This window comes from Semicossyphus pulcher, unplaced genomic scaffold, assembly GCF_022749685.1.
Source record: "Semicossyphus pulcher isolate SPU_LCO1_2020_fin unplaced genomic scaffold, fSemPul1.0.p SCAF_26, whole genome shotgun sequence".
Classification (NCBI taxonomy): Eukaryota; Metazoa; Chordata; class Actinopteri; order Labriformes; family Labridae; genus Semicossyphus; species Semicossyphus pulcher.
Window position 1 is genome coordinate 2,973,883 of NW_027211700.1, and position 20,838 is coordinate 2,994,720.

The 20,838-nt window shown below is 37.8% G+C and overlaps 3 protein-coding genes across 3 annotated transcripts in view; 1 reads left to right on the forward strand and 2 right to left on the reverse strand.

The window, feature by feature from the left end:
* Positions 1-1,954, reverse strand: part of sorl1 (sortilin-related receptor, L(DLR class) A repeats containing) — a 93,717-nt gene extending 91,763 nt beyond the window's left edge. The window contains exon 1 of the mRNA XM_069676487.1: positions 1,633-1,954. Within this exon, the coding sequence (XP_069532588.1) occupies positions 1,633-1,953 (321 nt within the window). The 5' untranslated portion in view covers position 1,954. The remainder of the gene's footprint in view (positions 1-1,632) is intronic.
* A 5,532-nt stretch (positions 1,955-7,486) lies between these two features.
* Positions 7,487-9,127, forward strand: LOC138604536 (testis-expressed protein 12). Its single transcript, XM_069676466.1, has 4 exons — positions 7,487-7,567; positions 7,799-7,901; positions 8,653-8,704; positions 8,983-9,127. The coding sequence occupies exons 1-4, from the start codon at positions 7,487-7,489 to the stop codon at positions 9,125-9,127; spliced, it is 381 nt and encodes a 126-aa protein (XP_069532567.1).
* Positions 9,128-10,613: 1,486 nt separating this feature from the next.
* LOC138604553 (carotenoid-cleaving dioxygenase, mitochondrial-like) lies at positions 10,614-15,087 on the reverse strand. The gene is made up of 10 exons (XM_069676486.1): positions 14,883-15,087; positions 14,397-14,512; positions 14,051-14,153; positions 13,817-13,945; positions 13,289-13,449; positions 12,601-12,768; positions 12,351-12,488; positions 11,799-11,981; positions 11,500-11,610; positions 10,614-10,730 (listed from the first exon to the last, which is right to left on the reverse strand). Exons 1-10 carry the CDS (start codon positions 15,070-15,072, stop codon positions 10,614-10,616), a joined length of 1,416 nt encoding a protein of 471 aa, XP_069532587.1. The 5' UTR covers positions 15,073-15,087.
* Positions 15,088-20,838: the final 5,751 nt, after the last annotated feature.

A 20,838-nucleotide genomic window follows, 5' to 3' on the forward strand; every position in this document is an offset into this window, starting at 1 on the left:
GAATGGGTTAAGTTTTAACAGCAATGACTGCATAACCATACAACAAGTCTAACTAGTCTGCTGGTAACAGTACTGCATCATGTTGAGCAAGGAAGACAGATTGTTATGATACCGAGCATGACTTTCTCCCAAAAATTAGTGATTATATTCACAAAAAGGTTGTTTATACAAGAGTTTGATACATTCCAATACTGCATATAAGGGATACAGTTTGGACACACAATGGAAGCAGCTGCCAGACAGGAACAAAGGTGAAATAGTTGCCAGGAGAATAAGTGACCTGGTGCTTGCACAAATTGGCTGCGTTGGTGGAGAGACCTTCAAACCAAACCCCATTTAAAATGTCACTATTTTAAGTGACCTTGCACGATTGAAACATTTGATATTCGCTGTTAAATTTTTCGAAAAATGTTACAGCCCTACTGATATTTTGTCAGCCATCATTATCTGACAATATTAGCCTCTCACATATATATCTTTATCAAGGTATATGTTGTAAAATATGTGGCGAAAGGAAACATTTTTTGTTTTGTTTCAGTCATTTCTTTAGGAAGGAAGCCCCGAGTACCTTTGCATAGTTAGTTTGGTGCGAAATCGGTGCAGAATCCACATAGAAAAGATTTATGTTTATATTTCAGCTCAAAAATTCACTATATCAGCTGCCAATATTGCTATTATGGGTTTTTTCTTCTCTAATATCAGCCTTGTTTTGTTATCAATATATGTATTTTGCTCAACTCAGCTTATACCTAATATACTAAAGAGAACTAAATTTGGAAATTGAGAAAAGAAACCGCCCTGACTCATTTCCCACCAGCTGTGTCATGCTTACAAGGGAGAGCAAAGCCACTAATTTGCTTTATTTTTGACTGAAGTTTGCTTGAACAGCTTACCTGAGCTACCTTGCATGTATGGAGTCTTAAAAAATGGTGTCTTAATACAAACTTTTAGATTTAAATTATTTTGAAGCCTCCGTCTTTTTGTGACAGAGGTTAAATGGAAACAACAGCTGGAACCATTTGTTTCACACCTAGAACACTAGCATCCCCTCTTTCCTCCGCGTGCTCTTTGAAAATGAAAACTACTATTTGAAAATGAGGTTGTTTCTGTTCCTTGTTTACAGGCGGGTATAACACATCTAGCACAAAACCGACAGCGTTTTTATAATCTTCAGGGTTTTCTGGTAACTTCGGCGTAGATTAAATCTACGTAGTGGCTAATTCATTCATACTTTGTTGTCATTTCTGGATTAATTTTAGAAAATGTCAAACACAAGTTGCCGTTAACCGACTTAAAGGGCAACCAGGTTTTAAGCAGATAATTTGAATATACAGTTAGTGAGCTCTAACGTTATATAGCTTGCATCGAAAACACTAGGTGAACCAACTGACCTCTTCTATATTCTGTTCACTGGGTTTGTTGTTTTGAGGTTAAACAGGACACTTATATTCGCTGTTTTCCATGCAAACAACAGATATTTACCATAAGGTAAGAGAAATGATGTGACTTAAAAACAACACAGATGCTTGCGTAATTTCTCCAAGACATCCTTGCCAGCTAAGGGCACTCTGAGGTGATGCACAATATTCAGATTTAAGGGAAAGGTAGCACTGCTGAAATACACAACATTACCTGGCCGTACACCTTTGGCATGGTCGATTCCCCGGCGCTCCGGCGGCTTCGCTGTAGCGGGAGGGCGCCCAAGTCCGACCCGCCTTCAGCGACGCTGCGAGCGGCCAGAGGCAGCGCTGGAGCCGCGGCGCCTCCTCCTTCTCCCCACGGTAAATCCTCATTTGCTTCTATTGTGAAAAATCCTCTGTTTTGCTGCAGCATGTAACGCTGCTCCGGGTGAAAACGAAGGGTCGACGCGTTTAATCCAGCAACCCAAAGGACTAATAAATATAACGAGGAGCGGAGAGAGGACTGCATCTTGCCTGCTTGTGATATCGCCATGTTTGTGTATGTTTGGCTTTTGGATTAGGTAAGACTGAAGAGCTCCTTCTACTGGCAGTGGAGCTGCCTCATGCTGCGTTCACAAACCATGGGAATGTCGGGAATAACAAGACTTCTCAGTTCAAAATACGCTTCTGTTGGCTCATTGCTGATGCTGCCGCACACAAAGGCAGTTAACAATCCCCCAATGCGACACAATGTGTCTTTTATTGTTAAGAAAGAAAGGTACACAAGAAACACACAGTGACAGCCATAAAATAACATGAATTTGAAAAAAACAAAGAAACACACGCCATTTATAAAACGACAATAATTATTTTTATTTTTATTTTTATTATTAATAGGCTATCATAGTAATAACAATACATTGTGTACTAATTTACAGGAAACAGTTGCATACGCTAATATTTATACATACTGTACATTTGTACATATGTTTATGCACTGTTGGCCATATATTAATTTATATTGAGGATTTAGGTTTATAGACATACAATGCACTTTTGCACACTGAATCCTTTTTACTACATTTCTAAGCTATCTTTTACTTTCATTTGTAAGTTTTAGTGTGTTTTAGAAACTGATCTTTTTTTAACAGTTTCCTTCAAAAGTTCATATTAAACTCTTCTTAAATAGCACGTAGTTATCTGTTAAATACAGTATATAATTAGCTTAGCTTAGCATTATAGAATCTCGGATGGGAGCAGTGACTTCTTGACGTCTTGTCATTAGACTTGGTTGTTAGATTTAGTGAGGATTAACAGACCTTTTTCATACATTACTCCATATTTTGACAATCGATTTTTAAAAGTACATGGAGGTATCCTGTCTCACTCTTGCCGACATTGCTGTGTTTGATTTGCTGTTAAACATTAATTCAAATGTTTTAATGCCTCATAAATATCTAAAACAATGCTGATCAGTGAGGACGATGGCTTCAAATGAATTTAAAAGCATCCAGCTTATATTTTTTTCTTATACTTATAATAAAATAAATATGTGTACAGTCAAAGTCAGAACACCATCAGACCCGCTTCTCTATGTTGTCTCTGCTGCGAGGTCGATTCAGACTACTTTATTTTCATCGATCGTTCTCTTCAGGGGTTGCATTCACAAACATCCTCCAAGAATTACATTATTTCCTGCAAAACCTTTGAATTAGTTAGATATTGATTGGACTCCCACGCCTTTCACAGCAAAACAAAGTTGGTCTGTGTTACAACAGCACCACCTGAGCCCTGCAGTTTTCATTATTATGGGTAAAAAAGTAGCTTTGCAAAATTGTCTTGAATAATGCAGTTCACAAACAGCTGTGACCTTGCAGCACTGAAGGCATGGTATACACTTTATATGTGGATTATCCATTTGCCTGATTTTACTGAATCTAGATGACAACAGCTTTTGCATAATTGGGACATGAATGCATACCGATAGAGAGAGGATGAGCTCGGTGTATCAGGTTCGGCGGCAATCTAAGCCTATAGCAGCATAACTATGGGCTGGTCCAAGACTGAGCCAGCACTAACTTTAAGCTTCATCAGTGAGGAAAGTTTGAAGCATCGCTCTTAAAGGTAGGGAGGGTATTAGCCCACGGACCAAAACTGAAGAGGGGCCTCATAATTAAAAGCTCTACCTCCCATACCCTTAGAGACTTTAGTTACAACAAGCAGGCCTGCATGGGAGCACAGTGTTCAAGAGGGGTAACTGACCATATTCACATGGCGGCCATTTTCCTCTGATGTCATGCTCAGGGTGGTAACGTCATTTCACAGCTTCCAGATTGATCAGCAACTGAAAAGGCAATGTGCAGTGATCCGGAGGGAAATCCAGTCATATTTCTAGATGAAACAACATATTTGACTGGCTAATGCTAGCATCCAGCCAGTTAGGTAATATTACCGTAAGCTAGGAAGAGGCACAAAGTTGTAATACACGTTATAAAAGAAAGGGCGTAACTACCTAGGTAACATAGTGTTAGCTTGAAACAAATAACTGGTATAAACGTAGCTACTTACTAGCTACCATAATGCTAGGTATCATAATGTTATCTATGTAGTCCTTCAATGCTAGCATTAGCTGTTTTCAAAAAGATTGTCAGATCAGACAATCATTATCAATTTAAAGCTTCCAGATTGATCAGTAACATCAAGCAAAATCTGGTCATATTTTCAGATAATCTACATTTTTGATGTTCATAAGCTAATGTTAGCATCCAGCTACTTAGTAGATTACTAGCTGGAAGAGGCAGAAAGTTGTAATACAAGTTAGAATAGGAAAGGCTGGAATCAATGTTCTTACTAGCTACAATAATGTTAGCTATCATGTAATCTAGGAATGCTAGCATTAGCTGTTTTCTAAAGGTACTTAATGGGTATCAAATATGTTTTACTTTGACTAGATTTTCTCATAGTCAGTTGTCTTTTAAGCTGCTCATTTTTTTGAAAGTGCTGAAATGATAACAACTGTCAGGCACCCTTCATTTACATGACTTAAAACCTGGAATACGGCAGTTGTCTATTATAGCAGTATTTGAGCTTTCCACCCTAAACATGACATCAGAGGAAAATGGCCGCAGAGTAAATATTGTGAGTAGAAGTTGTGTGAGTAAGTGAGAAGAAAGATTAAAAATTCTATTCTAGATTTCTCAGGAAGCCAGTGCAGAGAGGCTATAGGAGCGATATGATCTCTTGTTAGTACTCATGCTGCATGCTGGATGAGCTGAAGAGTCTTTAGAGCAGCCTGATAGGTAATTCCAGTAATTCAGCCAGAAGTAACGACTGCATGGCCTAGTTTCTCGGCATCATTCTGAGACAGTTTGTGTCTGAGTTTTGCCATGTTTTGTAAGGTTGAAAAATCTGTCCTTAAAATGTTCTTTATATGGAAGTTGAAGAACAAATCCTGATCAAAAAGAACTCCCGGATTCCTAACGGTGGTGCTAGATGCCAGGCTGATGCAATAACTTTAGGTAAGCAGGTCTTTATGTCCTTAAGGCATGCCTCAAGTTAAGTTAACTATTTCATTTTTGATATGCACAAATGGGTATTATTTGCATCACTTGTTCAAAATATCATATTAAATTCCTTGTATTTGAATTATTTCTTGAGTCTTTAATGCTAAACTTTGATTTAAGTGCTTCTGTCCTCTAAATTTTACCTGTCCTTTCATGTCCTCTAAATTTTACTTATGTTTTAAGACTTGGATTATAAATCCATGGTTTTATTTGTTGATTGAAATAATCCACTTAGCCGCCAGACGTTGATCTGCAGTTAAACACGCCACCATAGCAGCTTCATCTGACATCGAGTTTACTCACAGTGTCGTTCTATTCCTTCTTTGAATAATTCCGCTGATTTAATCCACCTAGGCTACATGAAGGGGTCTGAAGATGCCACATGTCTGAGGAGCCACTTAGCATAATTCCTATTAAGAGACATTTTCCTGTGCAAAAGAAAATGTTAGCCATATCTGTGAATAGATCTAGGTGTTGTTAATGCAATGTTTTTTCTTTGCTTGAGGTAAGAATAGTAAACTATATCAGCAACGGCTGTTTAAACTAAACAACATATTTGATTACACATTAAATTCTTTCAGACAACAGCTAATGTTAGCATTTAACCACTTCCTAGCTAATGTTACAGTTAGCTCGGGAGTGGCTAACGTTATCATTTGATAAATAGACAGTATAGTTTAACACAATATGATAGGAAAGGCGAAAATTCCTAGCTTACAGTAATATTAGCAAGGAAGTGGTTGAATGCTAACATTACCTTTTGTCAGATAGCTTATGTGCTATCAAAAATTATGTTTAACCTTGAAATAAAGCTGTCTCCCTAGATTTTCACTATCCATTGTCTTTTCAGTTGCTGTTCAATCAGGAAGCAGAAAAATGTAATGATTGTGAATTCCCTATGTTTAACTTACAACCAGTTAGACAGAAGTCCAACTACACTATTCAAGCTTCCCACCCTGAGGTTGAAGTCACAGGAAAGTGAATACGTACTGTAACAAAGTATTAGATATTTAAATTTTTTTTATTTCATATCCACATTGTGTATTTCTTACACATGATTGTATTGTATGTTAATACAGTTCAGTTGTCAGTGCCATTGTTATTTGTTGTGATGATGTTAGTGGCTAGTGAAAAGGGCAGTGTTCCTGTGGAGATGAGTTCAGTGAAGGCTGTGGGTAAAAGATTTTTGAGCCTGGATATGTAGGTCTTTAAGGCCCTGAAGCACCTTCAAGGTGGCAGCACAGAGAAAACATGATGATGAGGGTGGGTTGCACCGTATATATCAGAGACGTGTAGTTATTCGTGAATAATTTTAATGTTTCAACACAATAAGTTGATCTCGTTCCCCTCCTTTTGAATAAAACGGAAAAACCCTGCCGCCTTAATTTACGAGCACCCTTGAATGCAGCATATGCCAGGCACGCGCTAGTGCCCTAACGTTTTTTCTTCTTCTTTACTTTACGTTAGATCGTGTATTACACAAACTGAGTGAACACACACTAACCGACAGTTGACTGTCATGTTCTCATCTGCTAAATTAACACAAGAACTATTCAAGTCTTAAACACAGACCGTGTTCGCCTTGTAAGTAGAGGTTAGCTGTCGTTACTTTAAAAATCCTAGTTATTTACCGTTGGTTAACAGCGGTTTATTATGTTAGCGGCTAGCTTAACTACCGGCTAACTTATCCTCTGATTTTTATTGTTTTTGATTAACGCTAGCCAGTTAGCCCTATGCATAGCGCAGGATAAAGTATATTCCCTGTGTCCACTAACTGAATGTGTTAAAGATTGTTTGATTCTATATGCAGTTAATTAGACATGCTGCTATATAAATTAAATTAATGGGTAACACAACAAGAAGGTTTAAAAACAAAGGTGAACGAGACTGAAATGTTATGTACTGTAGGTTAACAAATGTGTTAGGGCTGTTATTTAAGAATTAAATTAATTATTTTGACAATCAGTTAAGCCTGTATTCTAAAAATGTAAAAAAAAAAAAAAAAAAAAAAGTTATATGGTTATCATTATTTATGATAATTTATATGTGATATTTTTAAATAGCTTCTTATGTCCAACCATCAGTCAAAAGCCCATAGACGCTTCATTTACTATCATCGATGAGAAAGAATTTCTCACACACAGAAGCTTAAATCAGCAAATGTTTGACATTAATTTAATTCATCCATTATAACAATAGTTAACAGCAGTTCTTTTTCTTAAGGTAACTGATCTTTTAGTTAACTTACAATTGCAGCCATTACATAAATTATCCTGCTGAATGAGCAGCATAACGTGAGTCGTTGCCCAAACTACAGCTGTCAATAAGTTTTCTTAAGCGTCTTATTTTATCCAGTGTTACAATTTGAAATGTATTGCTTTTAGGCCTATGTTGGCACAACTGCAGCACTCTGTGACGGTATTGAAACATAAACAGAACTTTAAGTTCAACAAAGTAATGCAATTGTCTAATTCATGGATTCGTTTTCAGTGACATTACCTTATAATGAAAGAAGCAGCACCAATGGCTGGAAAGCTAATTCCACCAATACTGAACAAGAGGGCCGTGAACAACAGCAAAGGCCCTAAACAGACAACAGAAGAGGTAAGAATACATCAATAGAATTCCAATGCATAAATAATGTGTAAGTGCAGGCCTATTCAGTTACTGTTTAGTAGGGACCAGTTTAAATACAAAGTGCCAAAGGGCTGGACCTTTACATTTCCTGTGTCATACCTGTTTGTTATGATTGAATGTGTTAACAATAATGTTTAATGTTAAAGCAGGTCACTTTAGTTAGTTCTAGTGCAAACATTCATTCACCCTTTGAAACAGACGGAACAGTCACCTGCAAATCAGGTCGAATCTCCACCAAAGAAGAAAAAAACTCCTTCTAAACCATCCACGTCAGAAGATTTATTTGATGCTACAACTGCAGGTATGTGCAATGTCATACTGCCAGTCACACGACATATTTGAGTAGTCACAGATATGTGTTACCAGATATTACATTTTAGCCTACATTTAAATAAGTGTCTCATCAGAGGTGTGAAAGAGAAACATAGGCTTGAAAGTGTGAATACATTCTGTGAAGTAGAGGTCCTTACACTATCCAATTGGACCAGACCAGACCAGACTCATGCGTGGCCAAGAGGAATCAAGTAACAGTCCACTGTAATAGTATTAAACTTTACAGCTCTTACTTTCTTGCAGTTTTCATGAAGGAGAGAGAAGTTTTTTCAACACTATTTCACTTTATTTTCATTCTAAACACATTCAAAATACTCACAAATTACAGCCTACCAGCTGTTTTCGCCATGTCGAGTTTGTAATCCTGCTAACTACCAGTGTGGTAGCTGGCAGCCTATGTCAACGTTGATTGTTGTGAGGGTGGTGGCTGCACCTGCGGTCATGACGTCGCACGTCCGTGATGGCGCATAGCCGGGAAAAAGCTTTACCGTTACAAAATAAAATATTTCTCTGCATTTCATACTGGTATATTGGTCGCACCGGTCTATAGGATGCAGCCCAGTTTTCAGATGAAAAAAATAAGTATTAGAAGTGCGTCTTACACTGAATACACTGAATTTTACGGCAGTTGAAAATCCGTTCCGATTGTCAAGCTACAGTCTTTTTGCCTTTGAGTGAAATTTGCAGCATCCCTCCTGTTGTTTTGCTGTCTGATTCAGGTGCAAGTAGAGAGGTCAGCATGCTGTTTTCAAAATTTGCTGAACTTTTAAGGTAGGTCATATTTACTACTACACTACTACATTAGACTTCACAAGGTTCTGATCCATAACTGCTTGACCTACACTTGATTATCGAGTATGCCTCAAATCTTAAAAAAATGCTGAAGTATTCTTTCACTTCTAAGCTTTCCACCTGAAAATATTTAAGAAATGTAGTAAAATAAACACATTGTGAATCATGCAGCACTGCTGTACTGGAGTCCCAGAATATGAAGCAGAAAATGAGCATGATAGTTCCGTTTTAATGTCCGTATGTTTGGTTTGTTGCAGTGAAAGAGCTGCAGCAGACACCTCTCAGATGAAGGAGCTGGACGGCATTTTGAAGGAAGCTCAAAACCTTGAATCCTACCTAAAAGAGAAGAAAAAACACCTGAGGCAAACATTGGCTCTAATTTCTGATAAACTTCAGAGTTAGGTTTGCTACATGGATGTTTATTTGTTTATTTTTCTTTGTTTTTGTGATGTACTTGAGCTTCTGTAGTTCATATATTAGTCATATTAACTACTACTCTGCGAAAATGGGACATTGACAAAGTCTCTAGCTTCATACAATGTGTACAATAAGATAATATATATAACTAATGTATGTTTATAAGTTTACTGTATTCCTTTGAATGAACAATTATTTATTCTTCCTTATATCTAAAACACTATCACAATTTCTCTTTTGAATCTCCATTACATTTAGTGATAATAAATATGAGTAAATGCCCATTTTAAGTTAAAACACCTAAAGAAAGTTCTGTATGTACAAATGTATGTCTAACTGTTGAGAAAGAATTAAAATGCTTAACTATAAAAGAGTTTTCAGAGGATTTTCTTTCAGCACCAAAACACACAAAAAGGGAAGTGGAAGGAAAAAAATGAAACACGGCTAATTTTAAAAATACATTTTAGAAAAGCTTTGTTGCAACTTTGATTAATTTATATAACCAGTTATGTTCTCTGCTATGTACAGCTATTTGTGTTTCGATTTAAGTAGCGTTACGCCAAATGATCAGCCAGCAGAGGGCGCAAGTGTGTTAGCCCTGTGCTTTAACGTTTAAGAATATTCTGGGATTTTCATATTCATATTCATATATATTTCATATTGAGTTTATATTTGAAAATATCAGTGACTGAAGTGTGCAGTTTCTTTACAATTACCATGCAGTTATTCTTTTAAAGCAATACAGTCCAAACTAAACTATTATTATGAATATTACTACCACAAGGAGAAAATTAATACACATAATATACCTTTTTAAGTATGTTTTTATTTATTTTCAGATTATTTCCATGGTTGTTTTTCATGCAAGTATTTAAAAACTGTCGATAATTGTTACAGTGATACACGAGTCATCTGTTAAATCATACATTACATGAACATAGCTTTCTCCAACATGTGACCTCTGAGCCATAGCATGCACTTATCTGTTCTTACAAAATATGAAGTCATAAAAAGAGTAAAGTTTGCGTCATTTGAACTGAATCTGAAGTATGATTTATTGCAGTCACAGTGTACATAACATAACAGCAAATATAGAAATTGTCTTTACTTTGCCCCACTATTTGAAACACTTAAAATGTAAATGTCCTTAAAATAAAATGTTAAAAACTATGATTTAAAGTATAGAAAAATGTATTAAAAAACAGAACGTGTTCTCAAAATTCTCTAACAGCATATAATCAATATAACAACAATAATAAGGTTGTATAATAATGGAGGTTTTCCTTCATTTATTCCTTCTAACAAGTCTTAGCAAATAAACATTCATATCTGTTAAATGACCTCTACTTTTTACGTTCAAGACAAACAAAACAGCACAGACAATATTTACAGTGTTTAACATCTGCCAGGATTTCTATAAATCCATGTGAGTTCAAAGGTACATTCATTTATGTAGTTCCTCCTTATGCGTCTAAGCCTTGTTATTGAATGTCCCATGGAAACCGTATGGGATGTTCACAGGCACCGCTGCCCTGCCGAGCTCCTCGAAGGTTTGGGCATCTAAAACCAGGAGGAATGTGCTCTTGTCCTGAAAATGATAAAAAGGGAAAAATTCAGTGTTAAGTATTTCTAAGTCACATAAAAGTGTATTCAGCATATTGAAGTTTGGCACTGGGTGTAAAAAAAGGCAACAACATGCACTCTTTGGTTTTGGTCTAAGATCAAAGATTTAAGAAGTTGACTTGGTTGGACATCTTGGTTTCAAATGTGAGGCCAATGGGAAAATGCCTTAAGCCTGCATTCCTTCTAATGGCCAGCAGGGGGCGACTCCACTGTTCATGAAAACAACTCCAACTGTATGTAAGTGTACCAGAAAATGACCCTACGTTTTACTTGATTTATTAACTAAATAAACATTTTCCTAACGAGTGTATAATCCTAATTGCTAGTTTGAAGTTTTCTCAATACAGCATGATGTTCATTTTGTAAATGATGGTCCCATTTAGAGTAAAACAAACAAAAAAGCAGGGTCTGCTTTAGGGTGTGGCTACCTGTGATTGACAAATCAAAGAGGGTAGTGGCTTAGCAATGTGTATCAGCCTTCTCACTCAAATATTGTCACTTCTGACTCCAAAAAAAAACAAGATGGCGATGGCTAAAATGCAGAACTCAAGGCTTCAAAATGATAGTCCACAAACCAATGGGCAGCTCAGTTTACCTCTTGTATACAGTTTATGGTTTTAGTTCAGTGCCTCCCACAAACTTCTTCATTGTAGGATTGTATTGAAGCAAAAAAAGGTGTTGGGCCTTTAGTTTCATTGGTCAGAAATAAAACACTTTGACTAAACCTGACTGACCTTATTGGGAGTGATGACCACAGACAAGACGACACCATCGTCCTCCTCCGAGGCATTAGGGGAGGGTACGAAGACCGGTTCAGACGGGTATAGACCAGGCTGCTCCCACACCTGCGAGAAAATAGAATGGTTACTCATAAGTCTTAAATTGATCTAGTGTTTGCAAATCTTAAGGTATGATGTTGACCATTAAAAGTACCATAAGATTAGATACAAGGTATGATTCTTCACATCTGAAAATTATTGATTTTTATTGTACTTTTTGGTTGACAGTAATATTTTCATAGACTTAAACTCACCTTCATTTGTTTCCCGTTGAGGTCCATCTTGATCAGTGTGTCTCCTACAAGATGTCTGAAGCCGCAGCCATAGAAGTAGCGGTAGGGCTTTGTGTTGTACTTGCCATAGTTTATCTGAGGGAACTCCAGACCTCCATATTGATGAAGATCCTCCCCGTGGAGGTCCTCGTGGGTACAGATGACCTGCGCAGGGAAAAAAAGCAACAACTAAGTCTGGGCTGGGTATTTTGAGCAGAACCAACCAGACCAAATATCATAAAACGTTTATGATCATGTGACTCTAATTCACATGAACGTAAACAAAGCCCAAGTAGGGATTAAATGTTCTTGATTTCCCAACCTTTGGTCCATGTTATTTTGTGCTAACAGTTGGAGTTATTTAGTACATTTTAGCACTGTGAGACTTGCTTCAAATGTAAAGTGCGTTCTAAATAAAATGTATTATTATTGTTATTATTTCGTTTTTTAACAATGCAGGTGTCATAGACTCTTTGAAAAATGAGTTTCCCAATGTTTTAGGTGTTAATCATGTAGATTCTGTTGGCTGCTTACCTTGTTCTTGCCAGTTCTTATAGCTGTGGCTGTGCTGTTGGACCGGTTGTACAAGTTCTGGTTGTAAGGTGTATCTTGGTCAACATTGAGAGGTAGTACGAAGCGCCTTGGAAAGACTCGACACAACGTGTTATACACCTGTTGGGAGAATATGAATACTACTTTTACTTATAACTGTTGAGCTTGAGCACTGTGGACAAGTGCTGGAAGCATGGAAAGTACAACTTTGACCTTTACTTGACCCTCTCACCTCATCAAGGGCTTCCCCAGACTTGCGCAGGTTCTGGACGTTGTAGTTTGAGATTGCCTGGCCATCGTCTGATGCACACATGTCTATGATCAAAAAGCCATCCTCCTCGTATGCATTGATCTGGTGGAAGGTCGACAGTGGCTTGGCAAGGTACTTGGTGGTGCTTACCTGGAAAGTAGGATGGGACAAGAATGAAGAAACCCATATTTGTTTGTTGTAAAGTACAGAAATAGTTATAGAGAGGCAAAGTCCCTCCCTTTCCAATGGGTCCTTATTTGGGAAAAAAAGTACAATAGTCCTTGGCTGTGGCGAAACAAGTCATATTTTGATCCCTTTAAAATTTTACCATGAATCAAATTTATCAACTTTGTAGAGAACTGCGACTATGCTGGAGGAGAGTTAGCTGTCTAGGTTGCTGGACCACCTCTACAAGATTTGAATGTGTCACTTGCGCGACTTTTCGATGTGTTGTCTTTCTTATTTTGTGTTTTCACTTTCTTTTGCAAAATTATATTTTCCTCCAGCTAACCTCATATTTGAAATGTATGACAAAATTCAGATCTGGATGAAAGAATTATTTATCTCTTGTCATTGACAATGTCCCATGATGGTCGACCAGTAGGGGTGGGACTTCCCATTTTTACAGGCTTTTTTTAGCCTGTTTAGCCAGGCGTTTTTGTAGCCTTACCTTTCCAGTCTGCTTGTTAATCAGGTGGAAGATGGTGTTGAGTTTTGGGTCCCAGAAGAATCCATCACTGATGCTTTTCGTTCTCAGCTTGCCTGTCACAATCTTCAACAGGTCCATCTTGATTGGCTGCTCGATGAACACCACGTAGTTCTCAGACATTGCTGTAATTGATTGAGAGAGTTAGGTTAGTTTCTCTTCCATATTCTGAAAGGATGATTCTTACAGTCTGCATTGTGTTCAGAAATTGTCATGGGTAAACACGTGGTGCCAACATTTTCTCTCCAGATACTCCAGTCAACTCGACACCCAGTACATTAGAGAATAGAAAAGAATACTGCAAAACTAGTGACCTCTTTGGGATTACAACCTTAAGTTAGTTGGGGATTGTTGTGGCACCAATACTGATACTATTTATGGAATTATGGAAACACTTGAATATTTAATCCAACTCCTTTAAATGGATCTATAAACAATGCTTAAGGGTTATGCTATGACTCCTTTGATTTTAGTGTGGAAGGTTTTGCTCACCAAAGCTGTGGTAGTAGGATGGTTTGGTCTTGTCCACTGAGGGAATCGAGCACAACACAGTGGTTCCCTCCAGGGTTTCATCAGCTGTTTCCTTGGTTGGTGGCACACGGATGATGTTGTAGTATGCTCCTGCAAGCCCAGAAACACTAAGTTATGGTGCGTAAGGTCAGCAGGCACAAGGGGAGTAAGAATGTACTGCTAAGATGCCATGTGGACAATCAGATGTTTCTGTACCTTTAGGTGTGTAGGAGTTCCCCATGTTGTATGTTGTCCCATCAGGCTCAGTGTGAGGGTGTGCTGTCGCTCCATTCACAGCAATGAATTTGCTCCAGTCCACCTAATACACAAACACTTTGTAAACACTCTTCTCTACTTTATGATTTTTTTACAGCAGCTAAATGCTAATAAGGTGTGACAGTAGCCTTTAAGCCTGCTAGAAAAGTGCTGTAATCATGCACTCTTTTATGACTGTTGCTATCATGTGTGAGGCACCAGGCCAATATAACAAACTGCTGTGCACAGATATGTCTATGCAGGATCACAACTACACGTCTAACAACTATATCAAGCATTGTATTACCTTTTTAGTCGTCTCTAGTGTCTCTGGGTCCACCCTGTGCATGACATTGGTTTCCGTGCTGACATAATAATCACCTTTGTAGGTCACAAAGCTGACATTGGCATTATCTGTAGGTTCTAGAGGGGAAAATAACAAGCCGGAGTTTACAACATGTAAATATGTTTGCTGGTTCCAGCTATTTTGAATCTCAAATATGACTAGCAGATGATCCCCTGTCACCAAATTAGATCAAGCCACCCCACAAGATAGAGAGTAGATAAGAACATTTTCATGCGACTGTTATGCTGACCCCAAAAAATCCCAAATTTGGATGTTTTACAAGAAATAACTTTGTTTGGAGACTTCTGAGTTTCTTTATTGACTATGCAAAGCAATAAAAAACAGAGAGAAGCATCTGCGAGTCACAAGTCAATGTCAAAGTAAAACACACAGGAAGATATCAACAAGAGTCTGAATCCATTTCAGGCAACTTTATAAACCACTTACTTGGTAATTCAAATCTGGACAGGAAGCGCTGGAAGAAGTTCTTACAGGGGTCTGGCATCATGACGGTGCCAAACTCGGACACTGCAATGCGATTGTGCTCGCTGTTGGCTTGGTAACTGTCACTTGACAGGAAGCGGCTTTTGTAAGTCACCTGACCGTTGAATATTTTGAACTGGTGCAGGAGGGCCATACCATCAAACCAGTGGTTGAACCTGTTGAGAACCCAGGGAACACAAAAAAAGAATCAGCCCCAGAAAGAAAACAGTAGATGTGGTGTGTTATTAAAGCTAGCTGTTTTGGGATGGAACCAGTTGGGAGCCATCTTGCCTGGGTCCAGTTTAAACTTTGGTAGCTTATGTTGTCCTTTAATTGTTTTTCTATCAAAACACCAGCACTACTTTTTAGTAGAAATAAGTGTTCATGCTTCTGATCATGAAGACCATCTCATAATTTGGCTTACATTGCAGACAGTGATTTTATTTTTTCACTTTTGCTTGAACTTTTTCTTCCTCTGAATGGCTAATATACTAGCTTCAGCAATGTAGTGTTATCGCCTATAGTGGAAGGCAATTACGATCAGAAAACATATTCTTATAAATTCATTCATTTTCTAATTGTACACATATTTGGAAAGGGATAATATGTATCTATAGTATCTGTACTTCTTCTTGAGTAAAGAATACAAGTACTTATGCCCCCTCTGTGGAGTCAGCTTTGAGACTGCTACAGTAGATGTATCGATGCTTTAAATACTCACTTATGGTTCCCGATCTCAAACTTTCCGGGTCCATTTCTCAGGAAGCTCCCGTTGATCCATTCTGGGACTTTGCCAGTGATTTGGGTGAGGATGGGCTCGGGGGTCTCCTCCACTGAAGTCACAATCTTCTCAATGCAGGGCAGACCGTGCACGTCTGTGAAGTGGTTTATGTCCTTCCTAGACTTGGATTTCTTCAGTGCTTTGGGGAAAAATGTACAAACTTTAGTGCAAATCATAGTCACATTTTCTACAAAGAAAAAGAAGAAACATTTTTGCCATTTTAGAAAATAACTAATAAAAAATTGTTTGCATGTCTGGTTGAATGAGATATTTACCTGAAGCATTGTTCTGTTGGATTGTGTTGGTGTCCATGGCTGTTGCTTGTCTCTTGAGTTTGTGGCTTGCACACTTCTCATGTAGTGTTGTGGTTTCTTCAAGCCTTGCACTCAACTTTATACCATCCTCTTGGCTGTAACTCCCCCCTTGACGCGCCCCCCTCCCCTGTCAGATAAGTGGGCACGCAGAAAGTGATTTCATGCTTGTGTAAGCCCCTGCAAAATGGAAGTGTTTCACGATCACAAGATAATACAAGTGGTAACTTATTCACAGAGAAAATCACTTGACAAAAATGTACTGGGACAGCATTCATCATTCTTTGCACGTATGTCTTTATTGTCCGTGGTTATTTATACTGGCGTGCTAAATATGTGATTGTTAAAGCAGGGGAAATTGAATTAGTAGCTGGTCTGGATATTATCTGGAATATTTAGAGCAATTGAGATTTTTTTTATTCATGTTTTCATGTTGGGCTTATGGAGCATTAGCAAAATGAGAGTCTGGTATCTCACCGATGTATAACATCCATAAAGATAAAAACGAATCATTTTATGGTTTCTGTCGGGGCACTGAAAGGTGAATCAGTTAACATGTAAATTGCCCATTAACTATAGGTAGTAATTAGTCGAGCATGGAGTCGGGGCATCACGGCGGAGTCAGGTGATATGTTCACGGCTCTGTTGTTGGATTTGTTTTCTGATCTTTTGGCCAGTTTAAGCTCAACTTCTTTTCTTCAGATTTCTTAACATGTATTAAATAGGACAGAAGACCTTCCAGGCTGTAGGGGCGTGCGTTCTTTTAACATGCTCTAAAACATACTTAATGAGCTTTATCAGCTCTCACTTTGTCTTATCTATGTCAACATAACTGAACTGAACGTCGTGTAGTACAGGGGGGAACAGAGGGCATGGGTTGGCAGGGCAGACTCTCCTCAATGGGATAGGAGCTGATACAGTCAGACTTATACTCAATACTCTCTTATGCTCAGTTTACCTGTACATCCCGCTCATACATGGAGTATTGAATCAAAAAGTTTACATATGTGATACAATACATTGAAACTAAAAGTTGTTGCAGCTTTTTTTATGGAATGAATAATCATGGCATAGCTTTTATTTGTAATTGTATTTAGAAGTGTCTTTAGATCCTTTTCCTTAAGACTCACTGCATTATAAAATTGGCCATTAATATTATTAGCAAAAAATGTAACTGTATAAAATGTCGATAGTTCAGAAACCTATAACTGCACTGTTTTAAATTCCAACATCATAAAAACAAGAATGCACGACATCAAAAATTACCTTCAGGAAAAAATGAGCAAAGGCAGTAAGTCACTCAGCAAACCCGCTTAATAACCCGTCAGCCACTTTACGGATCTGTTGCAGGATCTGGGTGGCTTACCACCTTAGCCAAGCGATTTCCTGGTGGAAACCGTACAATTATATACAACATTCAGCCACTTACTAGCTAAGGGTAATATATAAGGTAGGAAGTGGCTGAATGCAAATCTTAGCCATTGTCAGACAATGGCTAATTTGTTTTAAAATATGTTTTAACTTGAACCTAACCTGCTGGTTCTTTGGATTTGTCTCTAGTTGCTGATCAATCTGGAAGCAGCGCAATAGTAACAATTTCCCAGAGTTCCTTTAAAGACATTACAACAGCATAAGAGCGTCCCACCCTGACCATAGTGTCAGAGGGAAATTGTTGCCGTGTGAATACGCTGAATTGTGTTAACTTATACAGCAAAGAAAGTGACTCAGCAGACATTTATTTAACTGTCTTCACATACGAACTGAAAGCTCACTAATATGTTTGTTTGTTTGCCTAACCCTTTGTAAAACTAAGATATAGAACAATCAAATAAGAACGATTTGCCATGTCACAGTGGGTTATGTGACTATTTCTAGGCACTACTTGTGTGCCAGGTAACCAGCAGGTTGTCACCCTGTCAAGAAATAGTCTGGCCCACCTTAAAATGGCAACATGTTATTTTTACACTTACATATCAAACAAGCTGTTTCTCCCTGTTTCATGTTTTGTGCTAAGTTATTGACTGCTGGCTATAGCCTTACATTAAACCTACAGATTTGAGAATGGTATCAATCATTTTAACTTTTGTAATAATTACATTTTTTTTTTGTCAATTCCATTTGTCTTAACGGATGAGTATTTCAAACTTTGGATGCATTAGTGCGCTATTTACAATAGATTAAGTTGTCCCAGGTTGAACACTTTGAAGCTCCAGTGTTCAAGTAAATAGCAAATATGATTGACGTCAAGGCTCATTAAAAAAGTACTGACTAAAGTCAGAAAATAGAAAAAGTTCTTGTGCACGTTTTACTTAACTCACATGGGAATTCCCAGAAAAACAACTTGTGCCCTGCAGCAATGTCAACACTGATTAAACACAAAAACAGAAGCATAACGAAGCCATTTAAATAGTTTCATGGGTAAACAGTGTGGTGTGCAAAAGCTGAAAATTGACCCCTTTAGTATAAGTATAAGTAAAATATTGTTTTTCTGCTTTCATGAGGTGAATAAAGAACTGCAAATGTGAAACAGGTGTCATCTCATCCCCTTTCAAGCTAAGAAGGAAAAACTGTGTCCTGAAAAATCTGATTTATGCAAAACTGTGTTGGTATTAAAGCTGAGTCAACCGAGTGATTTGTTAATCTCATTAAGAATTAGTGAGAATACAAAGGAAGCAACTTGTGTGTCCAAATTGTCCACTGCATTGCAGCAAGTTTATAATTAAAGCACTGTTTACAAATGCTCGCTTTTTGGCTCTTCCTTTTTTACATTTAGGACATTTTGATCTCAAAATTGACCCATTTTGCATGACGAGAACAAAGCGTGGCTTGTATCTGATGAATGCTGCAGATGGACCTTGGATATAAAAAATCCTGTAAAATAAAGCTCAAATCAGAGCAGCAGCAGCAACAACAATCGGCTCTTACATGTCCGCATGTTGCACAACATGATCTTTCCACATAAACAAAAATGAACCTAAAGGCATATTTAACCATTTCAGGAGCAATGTTAACTCGCTTTCTTTCCCAGTGTTAGATGAGCAGGTGTGTATTACTGGAAGCAGTGGGAGACAAGTCGCCTAGCTCACTCCGAAAATCAAAATAGAGATGTTCCCATATCACTCTTTCTTCCCGATGCAGACTCGAATCCCTAAATCTGAGTATTTGCCCAAACTGAGAACCCCATAGAAATCAGTGTGATTATATGTCCTTTTCCATCGCTGATGGAAAAGCCTGGTCTGCTGACTGTTTGCTTTGTGCTTACACTGCACTGTTATTATTTTGTTATTGTCACATGATTATTTACCAGTTGATTTCTATTTTTGTTCTTGGGGGGGTATTGGAGGGCAAATGTTGATACTGGTGTGGGTAAAGGAACAACTGTAAAAGATGCAATCACTGGAGCTCCCTTTTTATGTTGTTTCTTTTAAACCTAAACTATAACAAGGTTTTTTTAACTGGTCTTATTTCTGATGCAGACAGATTTATTTCTGACGCCTCCATGTGACACTCCAAAACAAACAAGATCATCGGCAAGAAAAATATTTTTCTATACAGTGATTTTTAGTGCCTGTCATTGAGATGGTGAAGCGATTTTGTGGCATGAAGACTAGAGGAGCATTTGTTACGTTGTTGACATGTTTACGGTGAGTTGTGTATCTTCTAAAAAATGGTAACAAGTACTTTTTTCACTCATTCCAACGTTCATTACCTCTATGCTCATGTTACCAATTGAATGCACAAACCTGAACTTATAAAGGACCGAAAGCTAATAAGTAAATTTCCCAACTAATGTTGAACCGTTGCCTTAGACTACATGTCATGGCTCTTATTTATTAATGTTCTTAACACTAATCGTTATTGTCATCTGATTAAATATTATTTGCTTAAAAGGCACATTTTGTTATTGGCTCAGACAAGAGAGGCCGAGCATGTTGGATCCCAGATTCAGCCGCACTGAGGAGGAGGCTGCTCCGGGCAATATGCTTAACAAATATCCACTCACACAGTAATCAAAGGAAAATTCAGATGACCAGCCTTTAAAATTAGAATCATTAATCGTCCACGTGTGGTGGACTGTGTGATTCTCATTATCTTCAGGTAATGGTGCCACAGACCTCTGTACAGTACAAAGGCTCTTGACTGTCTGAAGTGATGAGTTTGGCTCATTCATGGTTTGTATTTGTCTTGTGTGTGAGTCAATAAAATGCTCAGACCTGGGAAAGTGAACATTAATGCTTTGATTCGTTGGCCAACAATGTGCAAAAGGTTGTTATAATTTTGTTATTATATTTTACACAGGTGACAAATTTGAATTAAAAAAAAAAATGTTGACCAGTGTTTTTTTAAGGGATATTTATTAAAAATTAAGTTTATACACCAGGATTTTTGCCTTCACAGACACAGAGGCTACCTTTACATTAAGCATTAAATACAGATGATAATTGGTTTAAACCCTCTACAGAATAACAACAACTCAACTCAATCAGAACAAACAGTCCCAATCTGATTGAGATTTTAATCATTTGCAGAAGGGTTTATATAAATTATTTCTTCAACCAGTCCATAGAACTGTGACATGTAAACAACCTGATTGCTTCCTGCCGCATTCTCTCTGAGCGTGCCCCATGGCTTGACATAGATGTGTGGATACATACGTTGTTGGAAAAGTACTGTGACGTAAGCTGCTGCAGCGCTGAACAGACAAAAGATATCCATCTTTAGGGTGCTGACCAAACGAAAGGGATATTGCTGAATCGGTTTGTACTGAAAGGCGAACAATGAGGGAGAAAAAGCCCTTTTTTCCAAATGACACAAATGCTGTTCCAAT